The sequence below is a fragment of the Rhipicephalus microplus genome, chromosome 10, assembly GCF_043290135.1.
Source record: "Rhipicephalus microplus isolate Deutch F79 chromosome 10, USDA_Rmic, whole genome shotgun sequence".
NCBI classification, from domain to species: domain Eukaryota; kingdom Metazoa; phylum Arthropoda; class Arachnida; order Ixodida; family Ixodidae; genus Rhipicephalus; species Rhipicephalus microplus.
Genome location: NC_134709.1, coordinates 92664433 through 92688658, shown reverse-complemented (window position 1 = coordinate 92688658; position 24226 = coordinate 92664433). Strand labels below are relative to the sequence as shown.

The window sequence follows — 24226 nt, the reverse complement described above, 5'->3', positions numbered from 1 at the left end:
ATCATTGACTTCGCACAACTTTTTTGTGTGTATCTGCAGAGTGCATACATTAACATGAGCGTCACCTTGGAATAGGTCGACTTGGTGCTGACTAAGCTGAAAGAAATAGGAACTAAGGCCAAGGCAGAATTTCCGAAAATACTTTCTCTATGTCAAGACAGAGCGGTGGAGTTCAGAGTGAAGTGCGAGATTCCACGTGTTATAGTAACACAGAGACACCAGGATAACTACGATTGTAGTTCTGGAGAAGAGTACGAAAGGCGAACCCTGTTTATTTCATAGATAAGTTACCTGAAAGCTTGCCTCAAGAGGCGCTTTACAAACCATCGCAAAACACTGTGAAGTTTACCATTCGTGTTGCGGAAGCACGCCTACAAAAGCGAATTTGAATCTGTGCAGCTGGCCTTCGATTTTTATCTGAGAGATAAGACAACATCTGATAGTACTACACTACAAGGTGAATGAAAAGCCTGGAAAATCCATTGGCATGCCATGCAAGAGGATGAAATCCTCCGCTTGGCGATGGACGCTTTCGCTGAATATGACAAAGCCCTCTTCCTGAATTTTTTAAACACTTTTCGAGATGTTGGAAATGTTCCCAGTGGATACAGCTGCTGCAGAATGCGGCTTCTCGACACTGAAGACAATGAAAAACGTAGTTTAGGAGCTGGACGGCTGAAGAGCGGCTTGATGGTGTAAACCTAATATCAATTCACCATATGCAAGTGATTGTCGACGAGGAAAGGAAGAACAATAGCAGAAAAAGAACGGCAGGGAGGTTAACCAGCCTATAGGCAGCCGGTTTGCTACCCCGCACATAAGAGGAGGATGGGGGAGATGAAAGATGGAGAGCAGAGAGCGAAGAGAGATAAACACAGCTCATTCGGCTGCACACGCTCGACGAAGTTATCGCTTTGTTTATGGAGAACCCGCAACGCAAGAGAATTGCAGCGTGCACCGCTCTGTTGGTCTAGGCTACATGTTCAATAGTTTTTTGTTTCTTTTTGCATCGACCTTTGCCTAATAGTGAACGGCAATGCCAATCTGTCTACCTGCTAAAATGAAAGTAAGCCTGCTGCCTTTTTGATGTCAGGGAAACATTCGTGTTTTAGTTCTTTGTTTTCAAAAGAAATTGTTTTCCAGAATGTCCGTGTTCTTTGTTTAGGCATTCCTGCCATTAAATGGCTCTTGTTCTTCTCGCAGGCCTGTTCTTAAGACAGTGTGAGAAGTTCGGCAGAAAAAGCATCTAATTTTTTTTGGCACATATGCGTAAGTGCGCGACTGGTTCTCTTGCATACCGCCCCTTTTTTTGTCACTCGCTTTCGGTTACTTATTCAATATGAGCCCTTTTGGTCACAATATTTAGGTACAAAAAATACTTTCTGGTTCACTAGCGCTAGCTTTACTGCAGTCCAAAAAATCCACTCTTCATTGTTGACCAACTCGCTTCTTGCGCAGCATTTCCCTTTATTGTCATCTTCTTCCGTTAATTTTGCACCTTGCACATCCCCGGCAACTTTATGTTTGCCATAAAGAACCCCCCTCCCCCCATCCCGAAAAACAATCCTAGCTACGTGTTTGCCTGACTGCACTCCCAGAGAAGGCAAACGCACAAGGAAGAAAGAGAAAGTTAGGTGGGCCGATGTGGTCTCTCGTACCGCGTAGCGTATCAGAAGTTCGGTTTCTTTGGGTCCCCGGGCATGCTGGCACTGCACTAAATAAAATTTCTGACACGCTCGCTTCGGCATCTTTGAATTTCCTAGTGCTACTAGTAGCTCCACAGTTTTATTTAATTACTGCCGAACGATTGAATGCCTGTTAATCCTAAAAATAAGCAAAACATCGTTCTTACAATCTGAAGAATTTCGGCACTTGCAATTCACATGGAACACCGCAAAATGCCTTTCTCGTCAATGTGAGGTGACCCTCACAAGATTTCACAGTAGAGTTCCTCGGTTAAATTTTTATCTCCACAAATCAGGATTTTCATTAACGAACTAATGTGCTGTTTGCAATGAACTCGAAACAATAGATCACTTTGTTCTCACATGCCGCTGCTTTGCCTCTCTGCACCAAATGCTTTTTAGAGACCCAATGGTATGCTTGAATGGGCAAATAATACATCCACCCTTTTATCGTTTGAATCCAGTCAGTTGGGTGCGGGCCGCCGTGCTATTCTGTCAGCGGTACATAAATTCATACATGCAACCGGAAGAATATGCTGCTATTGGAACTGCCAAATATGTCCAATTCTTTGCCGGGCCCCTTTGTCATTTTTGCTCATTTGTTTTATAAATTCTGGTTTGTCAAATTCTTCTGCACTTTTTAACGTTTTTTTCAAATGAACTTTATTATTGTTATTATCTAATTTTTCTCTTTTTTTAAAGCAAGCGTTTTATAAGAGAATTTCATTATAAGGTACGGTGTGGCCAATCCCCCTTGTGGGTATGAGCCAAGATCTAGGCGACAAGACAAGACAAGGTAAGGAAGTTCGCAGGTATAATGTGGAAGCAGATGGTACAAAACCGGTCGATTGTTGGATCGCGAGAGAGGATTTCACCCCTCAGCGAGCGTGTTCGGGCTGATTTATGTTGACGATGTCGTCCCCAGGACATACTTCTCACAAATGTTCAAGGGAACCAAATGGACGGTGGAGCACGTTCCTGGTATACTGGTGGTCTAGTTCTCTGTTTTCGGCTATTTCTTTAAGTTTAAGAAGCTCACTGACAAGTTGGTTGAGCTCGTAGCAGTGGAGAAGTAGTTAATCAAACACATTTGCGTAGTCTGCAATGCTGTTGCCTGCGTTGTCTTCAGTGAAGCTTCATGTCATAAGCTTCATCTCGCGCAATGAATCAGACTAACATATGTAACAGAGCGTTTTAGAACAAAAGTTCAGGGAAACGTATTGTCTTTTTGATTATAGCCATACTTAATCAAAATATAATTCAATGAAAACCTAGGTATTACATCTGGCCTCACTGAGATATAAATAAGGCCACGAGCTCTTCGCAAGCGTAGGGTCTTGATTGCTGCATGATTGCTGACGAACACGGCGAGCGGAGTCCGAGTGGAATGATGAGGTCCTTTGCACTGCACGTTATAGCACTCAGTATTTGCATTTTTGCTAACAACTTTGAGCATTCTTCTTGTACTTCCACGGAAGATGAGACCCCTGCATTGGAAGATCTACAACAGGTAAACTTGTTCTCGATCGAAATCTACCATTTATTTTATTTTTTTTCTGGTTCAGTGGCACCTCTATTCGGATAGAAGTCAGAGGAATTTTTCGCTTTGCGGACGTTGCAGACGTCTATACTTCTATTGGTTATTGTGCAGTTGCACGCTGAGAAAGTGCAAATTATTTGATGGTTTCACTGTCAGAGTTGTTTAGTTTTATTTTATTGTGATAGCAATTATGTACACACTCTCGGCTGGATTTGTCGCTGGCGTCGGCGTCACTCGCTATATATATATATATATATATATATATATATATATATATATATATATATATATATATATATAATTGTGACGGCATCCAGGACTATCAAAACAACTCTTTATTGTCTCCAGTATGTGCCCCACATACCAAACTCGAGTGCTGTTGATGAGTATGTACAGATGAGAAGATGGGATGCATGAATAATACTCACATTCATTTTGCCTGCGCACTTGAGCGGGCGGCCCAGCGAAGACTTCGGCGAGAAAGATACGGCGAACAAGGGGTTTCAGACGTGAAACGTGGATTATCTCGGAAGCACGGTAACGACGGTCCGAGGAGCCTTCAACGGGAATGAGCAGGTAATTGATAGTAGATGTTCGCTCACAAACAACATAAGGTCCGAAGAAGCGTGACTGAAACTTTTAACACAATCCGAGTGTACGAAGAGGCGTTGAAAGTATCTTTTAATTTCCAGGACGGAAGGTGTCGTCACGAGTAAAGCCGTCATAGCGTTGCTTATAGTCTAGTTGACTGGCCTACATGTTGAGTTGAGCACGTTGTCGTGTCTGTTGTCCTATATACGTATATACGGAAACGCAACAGAAACAAAAATCCAGAAAAAGACTCAAGTGCGCGGAATTGAACGTGGAACCTCTGCGCCATAAATGCGCGGTGTTAACCACTGAGCCACCCCGGAGCACATCCTTCACTGTTTAAACGGTGGGCTAATGATATCTATCACTTACTTATGCTAATGGGACTCGAGGAGAATAATCGCGTTTTCAGCATTACCATCAAGATTACACAATGAGCGCACGTCGCTACATCGCGCGACGGCGCACGCTCTAATTTCCCATGCGTACTTTGCCTCGCTTAGAGAAGGGGGGTGACGCTCCCTCGCGTGTCTTCGTTTTGCAGGGAGCATCATATTTCTTGGCGGACATGGGGCTTTACCTGGAACATTTATTTTGGAGTTACCGGGCGCACAAAAGTCACTGCAATCATTGCAGTCTCCGTTTCCGAAAAGGGTGCTCTTTTCAGACACAGCGAAGTAACAATTGAGACGCTCGTTCGCGTGCATCTCTACCTGTAAGTACGTCTGGTACGTCATTTGTGCGTGAGAAACGCGAAGCACGTTTTGATCAGCTTTTCATTCTGCGCCTAACCTCTCATTTCGTTGCTATTGCGCTCATCACTTCGCCTTTGCGGCAGAGCTGAGACTTTTTTATCAAATGCGTTTTATCGCCATAATAAGACACTAAAACCAAACTTCCCCACCTGCTGTGAGGACCATTCAGTATTCCATGTGATGTTATCACGAAGTCAGATTTCTGTTGATATTTAAGAGGATTAAACATACAAGATACAATGGACAGAACACACAAGCGCTCTCTTTTAAAAATACAGTTCGCACTCTCAAGTGCTAATGTGGTTCAGTACAAACTCATCTAAATATCCGTGCTTCTAAAGTTAGATCTCATTATGAAGTGGCCGATAGGAACACGTAAGAAAACGCCGACGCCTCTATATATCGTTTGTTAATGTGCATGCCTGATCTAATGTGTTTGTTTCCTTGGTATCTTGGCAATGCAACTGGTGGACATAACGATGTTTGCTAGTGGGTTTGTTTGAAGCCGTGTTACAAATAAGATTAGCCGGCTCATATTACACGCGCTATATTAAGCAACCTTGATTGATTTGTAGGGTTCAATGTCCCGAAACCCCGATATGATTATGAGAGACACCGTAGTGGAGGGCTCCGGAAATTTCAACTACCAGCGGTTTTTTGACGTTCACCCAATCTAAGCACACGGGCCTATAAATTTACTGCTTCCATCGGAAATGCAGCCGCCGCAGCCGGAATTCAATCTCACGACCTGCGGGTCAGCAGCCGAGTACCTTAGCCACTAGACAACTATGGTGGGGCTATACTAAGCAACCTTCCATTACGATAATTTAATTGCATTGTGAGTTCAGAGCGATCACGGCTTCATGCAGGTCGTACCAATGGGTGATACAAGTGGTTCGTGAGATATAGGGCCAAGGCCAAGCAATATATGTGGCCAAGGATTATATTAGATATAGGGCCAAGGAAGCCCACAGTGGGGTCCGAACCTGGGCCCACTGCGTGGCAGCCCCGTATGCTACCTCTGAGGCAGGCCGGTACATGCACATAGGGTCTTGTATAAAAACTTGTCTAGGCTGGCTTGATATCAGAAAGGAATAGCAGTTATAACAGTAATAAAGCGTTTTAGAACAGCAGAGGAACAACCAAACGTTACACATTGCGAATATCGTATTGAATGAGCCATCCAACGCTTCAACCGATTACAAAAGCTTGTTCTTCGTCACCTATTAACTGTGGCGCATGCCAACTTCAGGCATAGTTCCTCATCGTCCTCAGCCACTGCATGAATAATCAGCACAAAATCCTTTGCAACTGTTTAGCTTATATGACGCTTCTCTGAAGAATGACAAAAGATGGCGTAGTGAATGCTGGCCTACTACCCAGAAAGTACGATTTTATATGGTGTAGTGGTGCCCAGCAAGTATGTTTGTAGCAGTTGCCAAACAGTGCTTAGAAAGGCTCCGAAAGGCGGCTGTTCTACCTTTCACTTTGACTTTGCTCCGCATTCAGCTCAGGCCTGGCGTTTTAAATAGGGCAAAGCCATCTGCGCACAACCGAATGCGAACTGTAATATATTTGGCCATATCAATAATTAAAATTGAAATGGCCAGCGTATACATTACATTACCTGAAGGTCTTTCAGATAAAAAAGAAGGATCATAGCATTACTTTCCATGTGCTAGAATTAAAGCGGTAAAATTAAAGCTAAATGTTCCTTTTTTCAATTCCTTTAAAAATGCGAATTTTGTTCTTAGTATATACTGAAAAAATATATGCATGTATGTTAATTTTGAGGTTATCGCTGCTATATAAGGGCGTTCAGGCACATTCAAGCTGTTTGATACAGCTTTTTGCCTGACAGACCCCGAATAATTTCGTTTGATAATAAAAAAAAAGTTACAGCTTTGCCGCAAAGACGAAGCGACGAAGCGAAGAAGCAACGAACGTGATAGAAACAAATAACAATGTCAAGTTTATAATGGCAAGCAGGTAGAAACGTGTCCCGTGTTTCTCACGCACAAACGCTGTACGAAACGAGCTCACATGTATAGATGAACGTGAATAAGCGTCTCAGTTGTCATTTCGCTGCGCCTGAAAAGCACGCCGTTTTCGCAATTGAAAGCTGTGCAACGATTGCAGTGACCTTTGCGCGCCCCATAAGTACAACAGAATCGTTCCAGTGTAAAGCCAATTCCAATCAATACGTATAATCCTCCCGACTGAGAGATAAAGGCGCGCGAGAGATTGTCCAGTCCACTCCTCTCCGCGGGTCAAAGTACGCGTGAAAGATGAAAGCCGCAGCGCATTCATTGCGCCATCTTGCTCATTATGCTGAAAACATGGTAGTTTACCGACTGTAAAATCTAGCCGAGAGGGTCCATATAATAGCAATCGCAATTATAAATTCAGCAGATTTCACGTACCTGGGAATCAACGTTATGAGACGCATGCGGAGGGGAGGTTATCGACCGCGTCGCAATTTTTTTATTTAGCGACACGTCATACAATGACGCTAATTATAAGTACAAATGTTGCACGCTAGATATATGTTGAAGAGTTGCAGATGTTAATATATATTTAGTTGTTTGCACTTGCACAACGATGCCAACTGTAACATGCGTATTAGCAACACCAGAAGCTGATATGAAGCACCGAGGCTCGATAGTATGCAGGCGCTGCACACTGCTACATACGTCAGCTTCAGCACATTGGAACTAACCGCAATTGACGTTAACCCGACGTGACGGCTGCAGCAAAGTAGTACGTATGTAATGTTTGTAGGATTGGGTAGGTACTACTGCGACTACTATTGGCATTTGACGAAAATAAGTGTCTATTTGAAAAGTAGTTCCAGGACCCGACATACCTCTGTAGTATAATGCCTCATTGCCACGCAGAATGCTTTAGTTTGACAGCTGGGACCCCGACATTTATTCTTTGCATTTGTCGGGTCGACGCTACCAGTGTCGGGTATTTCTTCACGCCCACGCGTTAAAATTGCCCATGTGTGTTCTCGTGGTACCTGGGTAGATACAAATTGTGAATCACCTGTGGCACATACCTGCATACCAGCGGCACATACCCGCCCATTAGCAGTGTGTCGCTGTTTTGCGGGAAGTATTTGACGATGTACTCGACACGATTATGACAATATTCATGTCTTGACTAGCGCGTCATAATCATCAAACGATCTTACCCTCCCACGCTTATTTTTGTTCACGCCAAATTTAGGCGGTGACCACAAATGCACCCAAACGTAAGCTGCTAGATAGATATGTACGCTCAAAAGTGGTCGAAGTTCACTAATAAATGCTTCGCATTTAAAACCTTTCTGATTATGATATACTGATCAACGAATTTTAGAAAGTTTTATGAATTCTTAAAAGGAGTTTAGAGTGAGAAACTTTATTGAATGCTTTGGTATTGTCAACGAATAATATGTCTACTTTTTGCATTAGTTTAAGGTTTAAGGCACATGAAAGGTGATCAGTCAACACAACCAGCTCAGTTCCGGTCGAGTTCTGCTCCCCAAAAACCATGACGACAACAACTTACAATGTTAAAATAATCTGAGTATACCGATAACTGCTTAAGCTAATCTGTTCAAGTCATTCAGAACTTATACTAACGAATAAATTAAGTATGAAGTTGCGAACATCCAAGCTATTGTTAATTATAGAAATAGGCACAATTTTTGTGCACATATAGGTCAATATAAAGCAAAAAAAAGTGACTCTGATTTACCGCGGTAAGGTATTAAGAAGACTACTCAGCATATCTTCATAAAAAATCTTTAGCAATGTTATCCGCCGTGTGCGTTTATTCCAACAGAAATCTTGAAAGATTTAAATGACATCGAACTTTGGAGCGAGAAATCATCTTCAGTGTAAACTACATTAAAGTTTTGTTCAGTGACTGGGCCTATATTCTTGATCATGCTATCGGTATGTGGGCTAACACATCTCTAATGACTATAGCTTGATAATTTGGGGCACCGTCATTATTTTCGTACAGAAGCAGGTGAGTCTTCACATCAGAATTCATATAAATAACCACAAAAAAAGGAAAAGTGGCGTTCTTAGATCTTGGAATCTAGAATTAGGCGAGTGCTTGCATTCACAGATCAAAATGATTTGAACGGAGCTAATCATGTAAAAACTAATCAATTAGTCTGACAGCTTTTAAATTATCTGTTTTGGAAGTGAATGCTTCTAAAAAGCCACTTTACCAACCACAGGGAAATGAACCCCGAAGTTTTTCGGCTGTAAACCTTGAATACAGTTCCTTCCTTAAAGGCCATAACACTGCGCTTTTGTGCTGCAAATGCTCACGCAACTGTCATAATGTACAAGATTTTTTTTCAGTCTAGCAACACCAGGTACTGCTTTCGTATATCCGGACATGGCTTTTTTGCTTCTTCTGCACATACAGATGTTGAGCACTGAAGAAAAAATCTGGTTGACGATGGCCACTTACGATACTAAACCGCGGAACTGCATCTACTGGGAAAAAAACGGGCTGAACAGCACCGATTATGACTTCTATTATGGGAGTAAAGTGACAGGAAGTGATTCAAACAGAGGAGTATCGACGTAAGTGGCTTGCAGCGTTTATCAAATTTAATTCATGTATGAAAACAGACTTCTATTTCAGTGGGAACTTTTTATGTGCCGGCCACGCTGCAACTTTATTGCACTATTAATTTATTTCAGTAGAACAAACGTGCGTCCGAAATCCGAGGTCACACTCAGTTTTTTAAACAGTACAGCCAATGAGGCCATAACGCCAAGTTTGCATTCGTAATTTCTGTTATGTGGTTTGATCTTTGCGTGCTCACTAACAAACTTGCAAAATAACAGCGCCACAGAATCGACACTTTGGCTAGTTGGTTTAGATGCATGGTATAAGTGTGGTTTTGATGCACGAAGAGACACAAAGGAAGACACGAAAATACATGGCCTGTCATCCTTTGTGTCTCTTCGTGCGCTAAACGAGAGTTATACCATAAATATCAGTGCATTAGGTCAAGTCGTTATTTGGTAACCAATATTTTTCTGAACACGCTAGTAGCACGAGTGTCTGAAAACACTGGCGCTCTCGCGACCCGTGATGGGAGAAGCCACTTCGCTTTGCGGGCGTCTTTTTTTCACTGACCTCTTTTGTGTCATGTTCCGTGGCGCGTACCGTGGAGACGTTTCGGCGATCTTCAGCTTGACAAGGAGATTTGAAGGATATTGATGCGGCTTAAACTTATGTGGCAAGCGACTCTCCACTCCAAGGATACATTGACGTCACACGTGCTATGGTGAAATGGTAGTAGCCGGTGGTGATTGGAGCTCTATATGCGGTGAGTCCTAAGGATCTCATTGCGATGAAGTATTCTTTTCTTCGTCCAATTTGATGCATTTACAAGCAGAATGAATCTTCCACTCCTGTGTTTCACTAAAGACCACAATTTATTCGGTGACTGTGTCATTTCCCATTCAACAACAAGTATATGCCAGCATAGCGTATTACACATGGGCCCCACATTTTAAATTAAAATTTGCTTAACAATGTTTAAACACATGTATTAACTTCTCTTGGCCTATTTTACTACCTTCATGGCATCCATTTATAAGCCAGCAGCCAGTATAGTTTGTAACTTTTGTCCCTACTACCCAAGGAAGCATTATTAGGGTTTTTAGCTTGCGAAGCCACATATGTTGCCAGGTATTTCGCAGATGCCACAGCATATCTTGCCGGAATGGTGACACTCAAGAGAAAATGCCTTCGCTAACTTTATTTGTACTGACTACCTCGGAATAAAGTTTCGTGCAACGTGACGATTAACATATGTGCTAATAAAGTGCACATCGTATTGTCTAGAAACATAATTTATTCTTCTAAATTATATAACTGGTAGTCAGTACACGGTGTATGATCCCACAGTACCGGCATAAATAGCTTTCAAGGTGCTGCTAGATTATAAATGGGCTATATTGAAGTTCCACGATGCCGCAGCGCGTACGCCCTTCGCTGGCGGAAATGTTGTGAACTGTCTCCTGGTCTCAGAGGCATTTGTTCTAGCATTGCCATTTTTCTCGGCCCCTACCGAAACTCTACCAAAGCGCAATAGGGCAGCACAGGAAAATGTAAAAGTGAGATTCTGTGCGAGCGCTTACGTGCGTGTTCTGCCCTGTGAATCACTTTTATAGGTTCAATTATTCTTAAGATCTTATCATATATGGGTACTGTGTGGTGATAACTTTTCTGCGGTGGTCTGCTGTGATGCGCACTTACAACGGCAGTTACATGGAGTAGTTAGCAGCAAATAATTAATGTACGTGAAGAATGCTACTCCTTTAACCCTATACCTTTTAGCTAACTTATCTTGATATGGCAACACACACGCACATATAGCAAAGTCTGCGTAAACGTCTGTTTGACTAGCTGGGGTACGTTAAACTCGACACACTCACTTGATAAGCTAATAACGTAGTTATTACCCATTTGATAATGAACTAACCATTCGAGTCAGCACTGTTCAGGTAATAAGTAAGTAGTGGGTTTCGCTAAGCTGCGTTTCACTAACTTCACATACAAAGAGGCTCTTTGTCACAAATCACTTGTTCGAAATGAGTTTATGGATATGCTGACCTCTTTTCAAGAGTACACGCTCTACCTAGCATATAGATTTGTAACTGGGGTCTGAGTAACCTTGTGTATTTCCTCCAACAGTTTCGATTGTTTTTTCAAAAAGTAGCAGCTTTGCCGCTAAAGTGATAGTTATAGCGCGAGAACAAAATGACGACACAGAGACAAGAAGGACACGAAAGACACGAACAAAACGACGACACAGAGACAAGAAGGACACGAAAGACACGAGCGCTCAAGTCTTTCGTGTCCTTCTTGTCTCTGTGTCGTCGTTTTGTTCTCGCACTATAACTATCGTCATGCCATACCAACTAGCCCAAGCTGCCACACGCAAAGTGAAGCAATGATCGCGATAGGAACAGATTGGAAGCTCACGCGCAGAATGATAAGCAGATCGAAACATGCCCCGCGTTTCTCACGCACAAAGGACTCACGAAACGCACTCAAAGGTACAAATTAACGCGAATAAGTGTCTCAGTTGTTACGGCGCTCTGTCGAAAAAACGCGAAATTTTCGCTAACGGAGGCTGTGCAATAAATGTTGCGACCACTGTGCGCCCAGAAACTGCATTAGAGTCGTAACTTATAGGCTTGCCTAGACGTAAGATTCTCTTCATTGCAAGAAGGGCGCGCGATCGGGTGTACACCCCCTATTTACTACGTGGGCCAAAGTACGCGTGAGAGATGAGAGCCGCTGCGTGCTCACTCTGGCATTTTGCTGATATTGCTGAAAACACCATACTTCCCCCCTCCCGAGATGCCCACCAACAGGTGTAAGCGGTAAATATGAATAGCTTGCCGTTTGAACGTCGAAGAGGGTACCTCTTGGTGGCTCAGTCACTAAAAAGAAAAACCTCTTGATGGCTAAGTGGTTAACGCCTCGCGATCACGACGTGGAGGTCCCGTGTTCGACTCGCGCGCCGGAGTTTTTTGATTTCTGCATTTTTTTCTTTCTTGCGTTTTTAAATATATAGATACGTATACATATACGGTGCAGGGCGTCGACGCCGACGCGAGTGGCCAAATGAGGTCGATAGTATCCATATAATTGTTATCGCAATAAAACTGATTTGACTACTGCGTTATACTTTCACTTCGACATTAAAGCGAATTTGCTTGGGCATGAAAAAGATGTCAACGAGAATTTTGTTCGACTCCTTCACCAGGATGTGCTTTCTCTGCTACAACAGACTGATATCATGGGCATTTTTACAAGAAAGCTCTCACTGATTAGCTTGCCGAATTTATTCGTGTAATGGTCGGTTTTCATCGGGACATATTGCGGCTTTATCATTGAGATTTCGTAGGCAGAATAACCAAAATCAAGAGTAACCATAACTGGACGATTGGAATCCCGGAAAATAGTCCTAATTGTCGCATTGTGAAGTTCAGCTTTTAAAGCGGTAAAAGCGAAAATGAGAAAATTCCTTGTAGTTTTTCACGTATAGCGCTGGTCTTTTGTAGATTAGATTCAAGCACACAGAAAAATGTGGACATTATAAGTGAATTGGTGTCACTGGTCTTAACTGCACCATGAAAGCACGGACAATTTAGATCTGGTCCTATTTGGCGCACCAGCTAACACCGGCTGTGCGCTAAAGAAGGAGTAAGAGTCGTAAGCTGATTAAAAAACAAAATATGCTCTCAAATACGGCAGATCATACAATACATAAATAACAATATTCGGCAATGACACAATACAATACGTCACCAATCACGAGGTACTCAAATCAACAGGCTACTTAACAAGATACACTCAGAAAAGCGGACACAAGCAACAACATGCGCTACAATGCAATCCTACCAAGACACTTATCGACTAAAATGTTCGTCAAAGAAATTCCGTCCAAAGTTTTTGGAACGAAGTTTTAATGCTTCTCTTGAACGAACCACTCACTTGAATTGCGCCGCTCATTGTTGTTTTATTGCTTCCTATGTTTCTCTTCCGGGTACCTCACGTCATCGAATATCCCCACTCCAGTAAAAAAGCTTCTTCGCCGGTTACACGTCGGCCACTCACGCGCTTTCACTGCAGAATGCATCTTCGCACACTGGCGGTAAACACAGAATCTTCCCCCCCCCCCCCTTGTAATACAAGCCTTCACCCGCAGTTGGAAAACCTCTTACCTCAACTAGTTTGTCTTTGAAGACACAAGCACTTCACCTGACGGCGGCAAAACTCTCTTGATCTCCTGCTTGTAACAAGCTTTTACCCGCAGGTATAAAACCTCTTCATCTCATCTGCTTGGTTATTGAAGAACAAGCAATTCGCCTGACGGTGGGAAACTCTCTTCATCTGCTGCCTTACGCACAGTTCATGGTACAAACTACCTTCATTTCCTGACCACCGCCAACAGCTGCTCACTTATGAAGGTTCGCCCTGGGTTTTTGAAGGTTCATGGGCGCGCTGTGCAGCCAAAGCTGGGGAAAAGGCAACATGTTGGAAGGGGCGAGTTTTTCTGAGAACTCTCTCCCGCTCTCTTTCTCGAAGCATCTGGGGTTTGCTCGGTGGAAGGTTTGAGGAGGTTGGTAAGTGTAGCGATGCTTGCGATGGGGAGAGGCGACGCGCCCGAGGAGACCATTGATGCTAGTTTTCTTCTTTACCCTTGCTTCAAGTGCGTCTGAACGGCGTCTGGTATTGTCGCTGTCGCCCGAATTCGGAGGCACGTGCTTTTTTGAGCGTTCATCTGGGACAACCCGGCAGCGGTCACACTGAAGACAAATTTTTTGTTAGTGGGAAATTGGGTTCATATTATGCATAATTCTTCGAACCAGTGTAAGCGTTGTCTTGACCACTTCTACTATACACGTTTTTTTTGCGAGCGTTTTAGCATAGTTTGACAACGAAAGCGGGTATGGTATGACAACAAGGGTCGCGGGCACCGCATTTGTCCGACACCATCTGTATTCATAACGAGTGTCGCATGAAATAAGGAAACAAAACTAAGTCAATGAAAAACACCAAGAGCACATTGAGTTTCGAACACAGGCCTCCTGCACGTCAGCCCCGTATTCTACCATAGTGCCACGCCGGTGCTTAATACTCCGTTGCAAACTGGCCTTGTGCAGGCTTGACGTCGGCAGAGGAATCGTATTGGTGTAAAAATTAACTGTTTCAGAAAAACAAAGCAACAACCAGGCGTCAGAAAATGCATATTGTGTAACGACTGTGTCACTGAATGCTCAAACCCATTACAAACGCTTGCGGCATAATTCGCACCTTTGTCACCCACATCAAAAAAAAAAACGTGGCTGATACTTTATTTGTGAATCAGAACAACGCGAAAGTGAAACAGTTTCGCACAGATGTAGTTGAGTATTCGCTGTGCATTTCTTTTTTCCCACAAGAAAGAAGGAATGAATGCTTCAGCACCAAATGGCAGTGTCCCACAAAGAACGGCAAGAAGCTAGTAACTTGCTGCGCAGACCTCAAAATGAAAGCACGCACGAAATGAGCGTACGTCATACGTGCGCGGACCAAAAACTATAACAACTCGACACTTAGACACGCTGCTCAAACAAAAAGATAGATGTCTGTAATGAAGACTGAGGTAAACGAACACAAGTGCGAAGAACGCCGGACGTGCGCGGAGGAAACAGCCGGCAGATGGCGGCTTGCGAACGTCAGACGTCAAACGGTGAGGCAGGCTTGCAACTAGCGTGAATGGGCCTTGATAGACGCTCTTTATTGTCTTCACTTTCAAAGAATGTCTTCACTTTGAAATAATTGCGAGCCCTCATTGAGTCATGTCTAATCCCCCTTTTTTGGTTCTTTGTTTGGGTATTATAATTATGCAGTGTTGAAAAATTTTGTTTGTTCTATAAGTGTTCCTTAACTAACTACTCATGTCATTAGGTAAGTTACGCTGAAGTAAATAAAGGTATTCGCAGCTTGAACTGACTTAGAATTACTAATCTTGATTTCATCGAACAACTATTGGCATGGGTTTATCTTACTGTCTACCATGCGTTCCGGAACAATTACAAGGCCGTCAGTGTATACAGAAAGGTTATCAGGTGGCCCTTTTTTCTACACCACTTCTTCGGCTCCTACGATAGCTTCAATTTTGCTTTCCTTCCCTCTACTCCGCTTCGTTGTCTGCACGTCGATATACCTTCAAAACTAAATTAAACTGACTATACTTCGCTACTTTCTCTCCAACTTAAGCTTACCCATGCTCTCCCTCTCGTCAAGCATACCTCTCGCAGCTGGGCTAAGACACCTGGTCGACGGATCGTAAGCAATTCGTGTGTGCCTTGGAGAGCTCTAATTAATACTTTGTGGCCTCAGCTATAATTTGATGTTTTAGCAGAACTGTAAATGTTTTGCTTGTGTAAAGGTGTAGTTGTGCTAAACCATAAAAAAATTTGTGTATATATTTTCAGAGGAAAGACACATAAACTTGCGAAGATTGGATACTTAGACGAGGTTCCTTATCCAGTGATGATAATCAGAGGCCACGAGGAGGAAGGTAAGAAAGAAAAGAGAACCTCATCGGGTGCATGGTGGCGATTACGCGGAAGTAGGCTGAAACTGGGCCGACAGTTTGCGCACAGTTCTTCATTTCCCTTTGCGAGTTTGCTTTCAGTAGTGCGAGCTGTTCGACTAGTGGGTGCATATCCGGATTCAATCGTCATGCACCAAGATCATGTTTACACAGAGCTACGAAGAGGCTCATAGACAGGACCAGCGCTGTCTTAAACCTGTTTATTTCTTGATACAAACAGGCTAATAAAATGGCCATCTAGTCTGATAAATACAGAGAATGCCGGAATACAATGGCAGTCTTGTCGGGTGGTTGTACGTGCGTTAAGCCGATCAAGGACGTTAGTTCCTGTAATAGCATGAAAAGTCGGACGAGTTCGTTTGAGAGCATTCTGGGAAATATTTAGGCACGCACACAGTACAAGGAAAAGCGAAAGCCGAGAAGACCACAAGGTACAAACTCACAACTCAGTTTATTGAAAGAAGCATCCGAAATTCATATCCCAGGGTATAGCGGAAAAGCGCTTGTGCGTAAAAAACAACCAAGAAAAGAATTTTTTTCCCGCCTATAAAGTGTTCACCCAAAAATTTCCTGGAATGTTAAATTTCCATGATATTATCTGGGTAAATATACCTGCAGAATGTACGAAATTAGGGGAGGTGCCCAGAAGACCAATGGCTTCAGTTTCTCCGGTAAAGTCTTTTTAATGAATTCACGTAGGTTCCAGTCCGCCGTAGAACGGTGTTCACCGGTGCTCGATTGTAAGCTAACGAAGTAAAAGTAATCGATGTGCTAACACCTGATGACGACAGCAGCTGTATTCGAGCTATTCTGAACAGTGAGGCCATCGGAGGCAATGGTACCGACGTCATTTAGCATGTGGCGTAGTTTCTCTGTGTGGCTCATCAAATAATTCACACGCCAGCAAAAACATCCTCGATGTACTAAGTTTATGCCTCGCCACGATGTTATGTGTGGCCATCGAGGATCCTCTTCGGCAGAACGGATTGAATATCAGATGTGAGGAACACTTGGGAAAGCAGCTGCTTGAATCCAGGACCACCGGTGAGCTCAATGCTATGGTTAAGGAATGATGTCATGGCTTCCTCCGTGAGATAGATGGTGGGGTGAGAAAGCTTGTGAGGATCGTCTTTTAAATTAGTAGCTCTTACTCGCAGGTAGTTGTCACGCTAGTCCTCCGCAGCTTTTTCGCAGACACCAACGAAATGCGGAGGGTCATGATGTTGGTTATTGACATAAAGAGGCGAGATTGCCGGTGAGCTGATGGGATCGGTATTGGTATTGGCCCACTCACCTTACAACTTTTTGAAGGACAGTGGGTGCAAGCGGTGGCCCCAACGGAGCTCTAGCAAATATACGGGTTTATGAGAGGACAAGGAATCGTAAATCCACTTCCACCGCGTATTACGTCTCGGATTTACCAACATCGATTTGGCCGCTAGCGTCGGAGTGAACGACAGCCACGGGCCCTGCGATGAAGCACCCATACGCGCACATACAAAGGCGATGACTATCAGTTCAAAGGCATTTATTCATCATCATCTTCATCATCAGCATCATCATCAGCCTGACTACGTCCACTGCAGAACAAAGACCTCTCCCATGTTCCGCCAGTTAACGCCGTCCTGTGCTTTCTGCTGCCAATTCATACCCGCAAACTTCTTCATCGCATCTGCCCACCTAACCTTCTGTCTCCCCCTAACCCGCTTGCCCTCTCTGGGATGACGATTCACTACTGCGAAAAATTGGTTGACCTTTCATGTTCGCCTTAGAGCGTCTAACGTGGTAGCAATGTCTTGTCCATAGTGCGTACTTCAAACAACTAGTGCATATTTTTTTGCACGATGATATTCGAAAATAATATGAAATGCTCTAAATACACATTTCTCTTGTAGCGCTTCCCTTCACTTCAACAAACATTCTTCAACGTTTAACAAGCTTTTGTGGAGAAAGTAATTCAGCTCTTGTGGGGATAGAAATCAGCTTGCACATTCTTGCCGAGCATATAGCCTGTCGGATAAGGTAGAATACTTTAAAGCATAACTGGTGTGTATACCACTGGTGGCATAATGTAGTTTGAATAATTTTTTTAACTACAAGGATACATTCCGTGGTTTTGAAGATAATGAATTTTGTAACGTTTTTGACAGCGTCTTGTAAAGTTTCATACGTCAACCTCTGTGGTATAGTAAAGAAATGGATAACAGAGTTACGAGGGGAAATGTTTTTATGAGGTCATCTATAATCGCTGTGTGCCACAAAGAATCTTTTACCCTATATATATGCTTCTGTTTCTGTTTATTTTGTTCAAGCGCATGATGTATGATCTCTTTTATAGAAGAACAAGCGAAAGTTTACCTGCTCCCTTACTGGTTAGAGTCTGAGAAATGCTTCATTTTATTAAACCAAGGTAAGCGTCACATGACGTTGTTTGTTTTACTATTAATTGATGTCATACTGTAAATCCTCGGTAGAGCTCACATTGATCTAATGAATTACACAACGTGGGGACGGTTCTTGATAATTGTTTCTTGCTCAGTGCATGCATTCAGCCCTTGTATATTGACATGTATCATAATATTCTCATGCCTAGTCCTTAATCTCGTACCTAGGAACAATAGTCCACCTGTTTTTTTCCTCCTACAATAAAAATACCGCCGTTTAAACATATTAAATTAACGCAGAAACATTTAGAGCATGCAACTGCTACTTCTGTGACGTATTAAAAACATTTTAGAGCACACTGGGCCGACTCAAAGAGGTTAATAATATTTTATGTAAAAGAAAACGATCGGGCACGTGTCATCGACACCGTCACTCTAATCGAGCAGTCATGCTGGAATGGAAACCTGACGGTGGTATAGGGGTTGAGGTTCTCAACTGGTGACTGGAAAGCTGTTGTATCATATGTCGGTCGTGGTGGCCGCATTTTCAAAAGAGCCGAGAACGGCTGAGGACCGCGGGCTTAAATTTAGGTGCACGCTCAAGAACGTCAGGTGGTCGAAATTTCTAGACCGATCTATTACGGCATCCGTCATATTCATAACGTTGTTTACATTTATGGCATTGACCTGCCATAAATGTCACCATGCTGAGATGGCAAATAGCACTTCAATGTCATAGTAGTAGCAGTACTATACTTTCATTTCAGCCACAAACTAAAGACCAAGCATCTCCGTCTTCATGTGCAACCAGTCGACGCTGTTCTCATCATGGAGCATTCGACCAGTTGCTAGACACTCAGAAGAAGTGTCGTTCACATATATTGCAGCGTCTTTTCAGGACACGGCCAGTCCCATTAGCACGCGAGAGGCTTTTTCTTATCATTCACTCAGTGTCTTGAAGCGATCCGTAGGTGATTGCCTGAGATTTCGTTTCCTCTTATTTAAAGCAATGAGCGTCATGACAGCCGCACCAGAACAGCGCGACGCTCCTAGTATTATTTCCCGGTTCACGCTGACAGAACATAGACTGGTCTAGATGTTCTCAAGTATGAAAGCCGTCAACCGTTTGAAAGACTGGGTGTTAAGCAAGTAATGCCGTATTTGTCTACCGCCTAGATCATCCAAAAAGATGCAGTTGCTAAAATTGGCCACGTATCAACGCACTTCGCTGCAAAGGACGTCAGAGAACGATTGTATTCTGATTGAAGACAATGCGTGAGATATCGCCATTTGGCAATATTGTGAAAAAAAACGACTTTTTTAGAACACTGAACCATTTGTGAGTGACAGTACCGGTTTCATTTTGTTGAAGCGCCTGACTTTTTAGCGGACCGTAAGAACCGCCCGCTTTTCATTCATAGAGTCGCATTGTCAGAGCAGTGTAATCAGTGCTTTGATCCTTGAATACCTATATATGCATTTTCTAAATAAATGTATACACTGACTACTTCTTGCATATATATTGATTTGGGGCCTTAAGCATGTGTGTTATTTCTTTTTGGTTGAGGACGTTCATACGTATAAATGAAGCCACCAGATCAAGATGTGTTGGCTTTGAGATTCGGGTTAAACCTTTGCCGGGAGGCTTGTGACAGACAGATATGAAAATTCTAGGTATTGCAAGAAAGACTATTCTCTTTAAGGGAAATGAATTATCATTGTCATTTGCCTGCGTTCGGCCCATGGTCAGATTAGTCCGACGACGTAATTTTGTTGAAGAAAGGCGTTTCGGGAGATTGGTGGTGCTTCTGGTACATTCACGTGACACATCGCATCTGGATTCGGAGGGATGAACGACTGTCACATGAACTCATATCGTCGATTCTGTTAAACAACGCTTCGTCCGCGTGACTTGCGGTTGGCTTGGCCTAACCAGTTTTTCACATCGGCATTATGGTGGCGGTACGCCACAGCCTTAGCGGCCAAATACGCTGGCTACCGTTCAACTTTTCTTCAGCTCTAGCCGTATAGCTATCCTCATCGATGATATAGACTGTGGCTACTTCACTTCTGGGGCCCTATTTACCTATGACAACCTTTGTGATATCTATCGCTGGTAAAGCACGCAGCTCGGCAGTATTTAAAGTAGCGAGTAAGTTGCCGCTTTAATCATTGCATGCAGACGCAGGATTTTGCGGCCGGCAAAGTGGCGCTGCCGCTGAAAGTGGTAGTCTCGAAACCCGGCCCATGTCTGAACACTGATTTCAACGTATAAGTGAAAACCAACAAAAGAAAACCTCATGTGCATCAGTGCAATGGTTGCTGTATGTGTGCGTTACCCACGACAGGTCGATAGAAAAAAAAAGCCATTCTCGGCTCGTGCATCACTGTGCCCTTCCTTCTTATCTGGTGCCTCAAGCACGACGGTAGCGAAGTTCACATTCAGTTCCTCTCTGTATAGCGGCCTTTCCTTGCCATCCAGATATTGCGCCAACAGCGGCTTCTTAACCTAAACAAACTGAAAGCGTTCCCAATGCTCGACATTAGCAAAGCATCACGTTCTGCTTGCAGTCATGTTGTTGAATCTGTCAAACCGGTCTGCTGATAGCGGGTGCAGGGAACCACAGAAAAATCTGGCTGTTCTATCAAAGACCCTGCCCATGGTGCCAATGCGTCTGCAGGCGGATCATTCGTGGATCCGCGTCCACGACAAGTCTGCATTCCGTCGATAGTATGAATGCACCATTAGCGGAGCGAGAATGTACCAACCACTGCAACTTTTCTCGGCGTGAGCACTTTAATACTCATTGCGATACTGCCACGGCATCACACTCAATTCACACGCCACCCGAATGCTACCGACCACTTCGTGAGAATTTCGAAAGTAGTCAAACGTTCCATGTAATTCACGTAATATTATCTATGGATCATTGACGAAACACGCGAGCGAATGTATGGTAGTCATTGTGTTGGCCTGAATAGGGGCAATCCTGGCCGTAAAAAAAGTAAAAAGATATCATAGAAGATTTTGGCGTCTACACTCATTATGTATAAAAACAAAGCTTTATCAACGGTCAACCAATTCATATTTCCAGCCAAGCGAGCGGCCGGCTTTTATATCAATAGCTCGTTATCTACTTGTCGACAACTTTCGCAGCAAACAACAAGCACCCTTAAGGTCGTTAGGGAACGTTGCAATGAAACCATAGAACGTATAATATATATAGCCCTGGTGTAAGTTTACAAAGCCAAGTCTAACGAGGCATGGTAGGGCGAACGAAATATGTCAGCTTTAGCGTATTATTTTAGAAAACGGCTGCAAGTATTCCTAAAACATTTTTTGTGCTTACACAATTTGGAGTAGGTATCAAGTGACATCTTTTTTTCCTAGGTTGCTTATTTTTTATATGGCCCAGCCGCGAATTTTAAAAGGGCTTCACTTATTCAATGTACCTTTTTTCTGCAACTGCCGTGAGGGATGTAATCATGATCTGCCATGTTGTTGTAGGGACTACTAGGTTACATGGGAACAAGATATATTACTTTGTCATTAAGTCTTTGTAAAAAATGAAAATATTGCTTTCACAACGCGACGGAGTGTACCTACTGTAGTGTACTTTTGTTACTGCTGCACTTTTTATAAAATCAGCTATTTTATAGTTCAGATTATTTCTATCTTCTTGTAGCTCATGCATATAAAATGTCATCGAAATCGAATCAATACTTTTTGAGAAAAGGTACTTAGTTGTTGAAAATACACAAAAAAAGGATATTTGAGAAAAATAACTATTTACGTGCGCATACTGCTTACGTCAGAGGGCGTGTGGCGAACTTCAGCGCGGCATTTAAATCACTTGAAGCAGCCGCTCGACGTCGGGCTTGAACAGGTTCGTTCCTTAGAGTACGGTCAATATTTAAGAGCCAACTTGTAAGTTATTGTAAATTCGTTTTTTTTGGGGGGTGGGGGGGGGTGGGGAGGGGGTTCACTGTACCATACCACCATAATTTCATCTTTTTTTTCGCAGATGGCGAATGTGAACAATACACCTGGGAGTCGATGATATCGAAGAGGCACGAGTGTAACAAAGTGTTTTTTGACACATGTGGTCCTTGGAACTACCCGGTTTTCAAGCCAAGCTGCCTTGATTCATAAGCACTCTATACAATTCAGTAGCCTGTGCTGATGCAGATACGCGACACAAAATAAATTTGCAAGTTTTGATACTTCTGGGGAAGCAATCCATGACCAAGTCTTAGATACAAAAAACTCACTAATTTACCGCACAAGCATGACCCTAATTTTGTCCGATTTCTTTCATTCTTTTATATTTGTTGCTTTTTAGAAGCTCGGACTGTTGTTTTGTTTTTGATGCCGTAGCATGGTGTTAGGCAGGCAGAATACAAGCTTAGAGAGAGAAAGGGATAAATCTTTGCATAGCATTGTAGAGTATAGCATCGCAAGCGGTGGCAAAGTGTGGTAAGTGTGAGTAGGAATTATTTGAAATTCAGAAAGAATAAACAACAATAGCATACGGAAGAAGCATAGCATAACCTTGTATTGTATATTTTTACTAACAATGAAAATTCAAAATCATAGTTGAGAGGAGTGATGCGAGTATAAAAATTCAGAAAGAAATTGGAGCTCACTCAGGCTTTGTCAAAAAACATATTTCAACGCAATAGAATGAAAGAGCTCCTTTCGCTGAAAATCCAGCGTTGGCGGTTGTAAGCGAATACTCATCATGATATGCGTGACCGAAAAATATAGGTCGATGCAAACCAGATAAATAAAATGAGAAACATTTTGAAGCAGTGTGGGAAACGAACCAGGCTTGTTTGGCCTCAAGTGGGGGTCGAACCCGGGTCTTTTGTGAGGCAAGTGGAGGTTGAATCACACGGTCATGCCTCTGCTTGGGAAAACAGTGAAAAAAACTTCCTCTTTCTGGAAATTCATTGAAAGCAGCTTTCATGCTTCACAAACACACGCGTCGATTATACAAGCTTCACAACGCAACCGGAAGTGTTGCAGTAATAATACGTGGTACAAGCTTACAATGCCAACGGACGTCGGAATATGTGATAATCATATTGGCTCTGTGGTTGAAAGCCGGTATGCCACTACAAAAGGCACACACGCTACTGTGCCGATACCCGTAAGGCCACGTAAGGGTGCTTAGCAAAATCGAAAAGGTTTCATGCACAAAGTGTCTCAAGTACGCACAGAGAACACGATGTCGCTATCGCGTTCAACTCCTAGAGGCAAAGCTTTAGGATCCACAATTTTTTTTCTCTTTGCACAGGCATAGCTCAGACTCAGACTTACGAAAAGTTGTTATAAACATACTGTCTTGGACTACAACGGACTAAGTAATACAGCTAAATATGTATGTGTGTAGAAGAAACGAAAAATTGTTGGGCAGGGATGTCACGAGCGGTATCCATTGGCTGTGCTATCCACGTCATCCTCAGCGTCGTAGCCCAGCAAGCGCGCCGTTGGCTGCGTTGTGAGTGACGTCAATCATGCAATAGCAACCGTGCCACCGAGCACGTGCGCATCAGTTTCAACATTCCACATTAATAGGCCAGGGACAACTCCATAAATGAGCCAACAATGGTAACATGCTGTATTCCTGGCGAAAAAGTGCCGCCAGATTCACGAAGTGAATGATGAAGAGCGGGCGAAGCTCCGCAGCTAAACCTGGTAAACTAAGAATCCTCCGTACATTTTCACCACTCGATTTTATTGCAATGCTTCTCCTAGCGTACGTCACCACACTAAATCGAACGATTGCCTTTCATGAATTACACGCCCCATAAGTGACATCATCCGTATTTTATAACATCTCGCATCTTTCATCATCAACAACAAGTACCACCGTCTAGTTTATGACATCTTGCATCTTTTCATCGGATGGATGGATGGATGGATGGATGGATGGATGGATGGATGGATGGATGGATGGATGGATGGATGGATGGATGGATGGATGGATGGATGGATGGATGGATGGATGGATATGGCTGTACCCTTTAGACCGGGTGGTGGCAAGCGTTACCAAGCCGTAATACTCAGTGAACCAAAAATTATATTTATTTTTTCTTTAAAAAGTGAGATTGAGGATTCGTAC

The 24226-nt window shown here is 43.1% G+C and overlaps 1 protein-coding gene across 1 annotated transcript; it reads left to right on the top strand.

The window, feature by feature from the left end:
- Nucleotides 1–3012: 3012 nt before the first annotated feature.
- On the top strand, nucleotides 3013–22322 carry LOC119180951 (uncharacterized). Its single transcript, XM_037432093.2, has 5 exons — nucleotides 3013–3195; nucleotides 9003–9163; nucleotides 15593–15678; nucleotides 18053–18124; nucleotides 22124–22322. Exons 1-5 carry the CDS (start codon nucleotides 3034–3036, stop codon nucleotides 22249–22251), a joined length of 609 nt encoding a protein of 202 aa, XP_037287990.2. The 5' UTR covers nucleotides 3013–3033; the 3' UTR covers nucleotides 22252–22322.
- Nucleotides 22323–24226: the final 1904 nt, after the last annotated feature.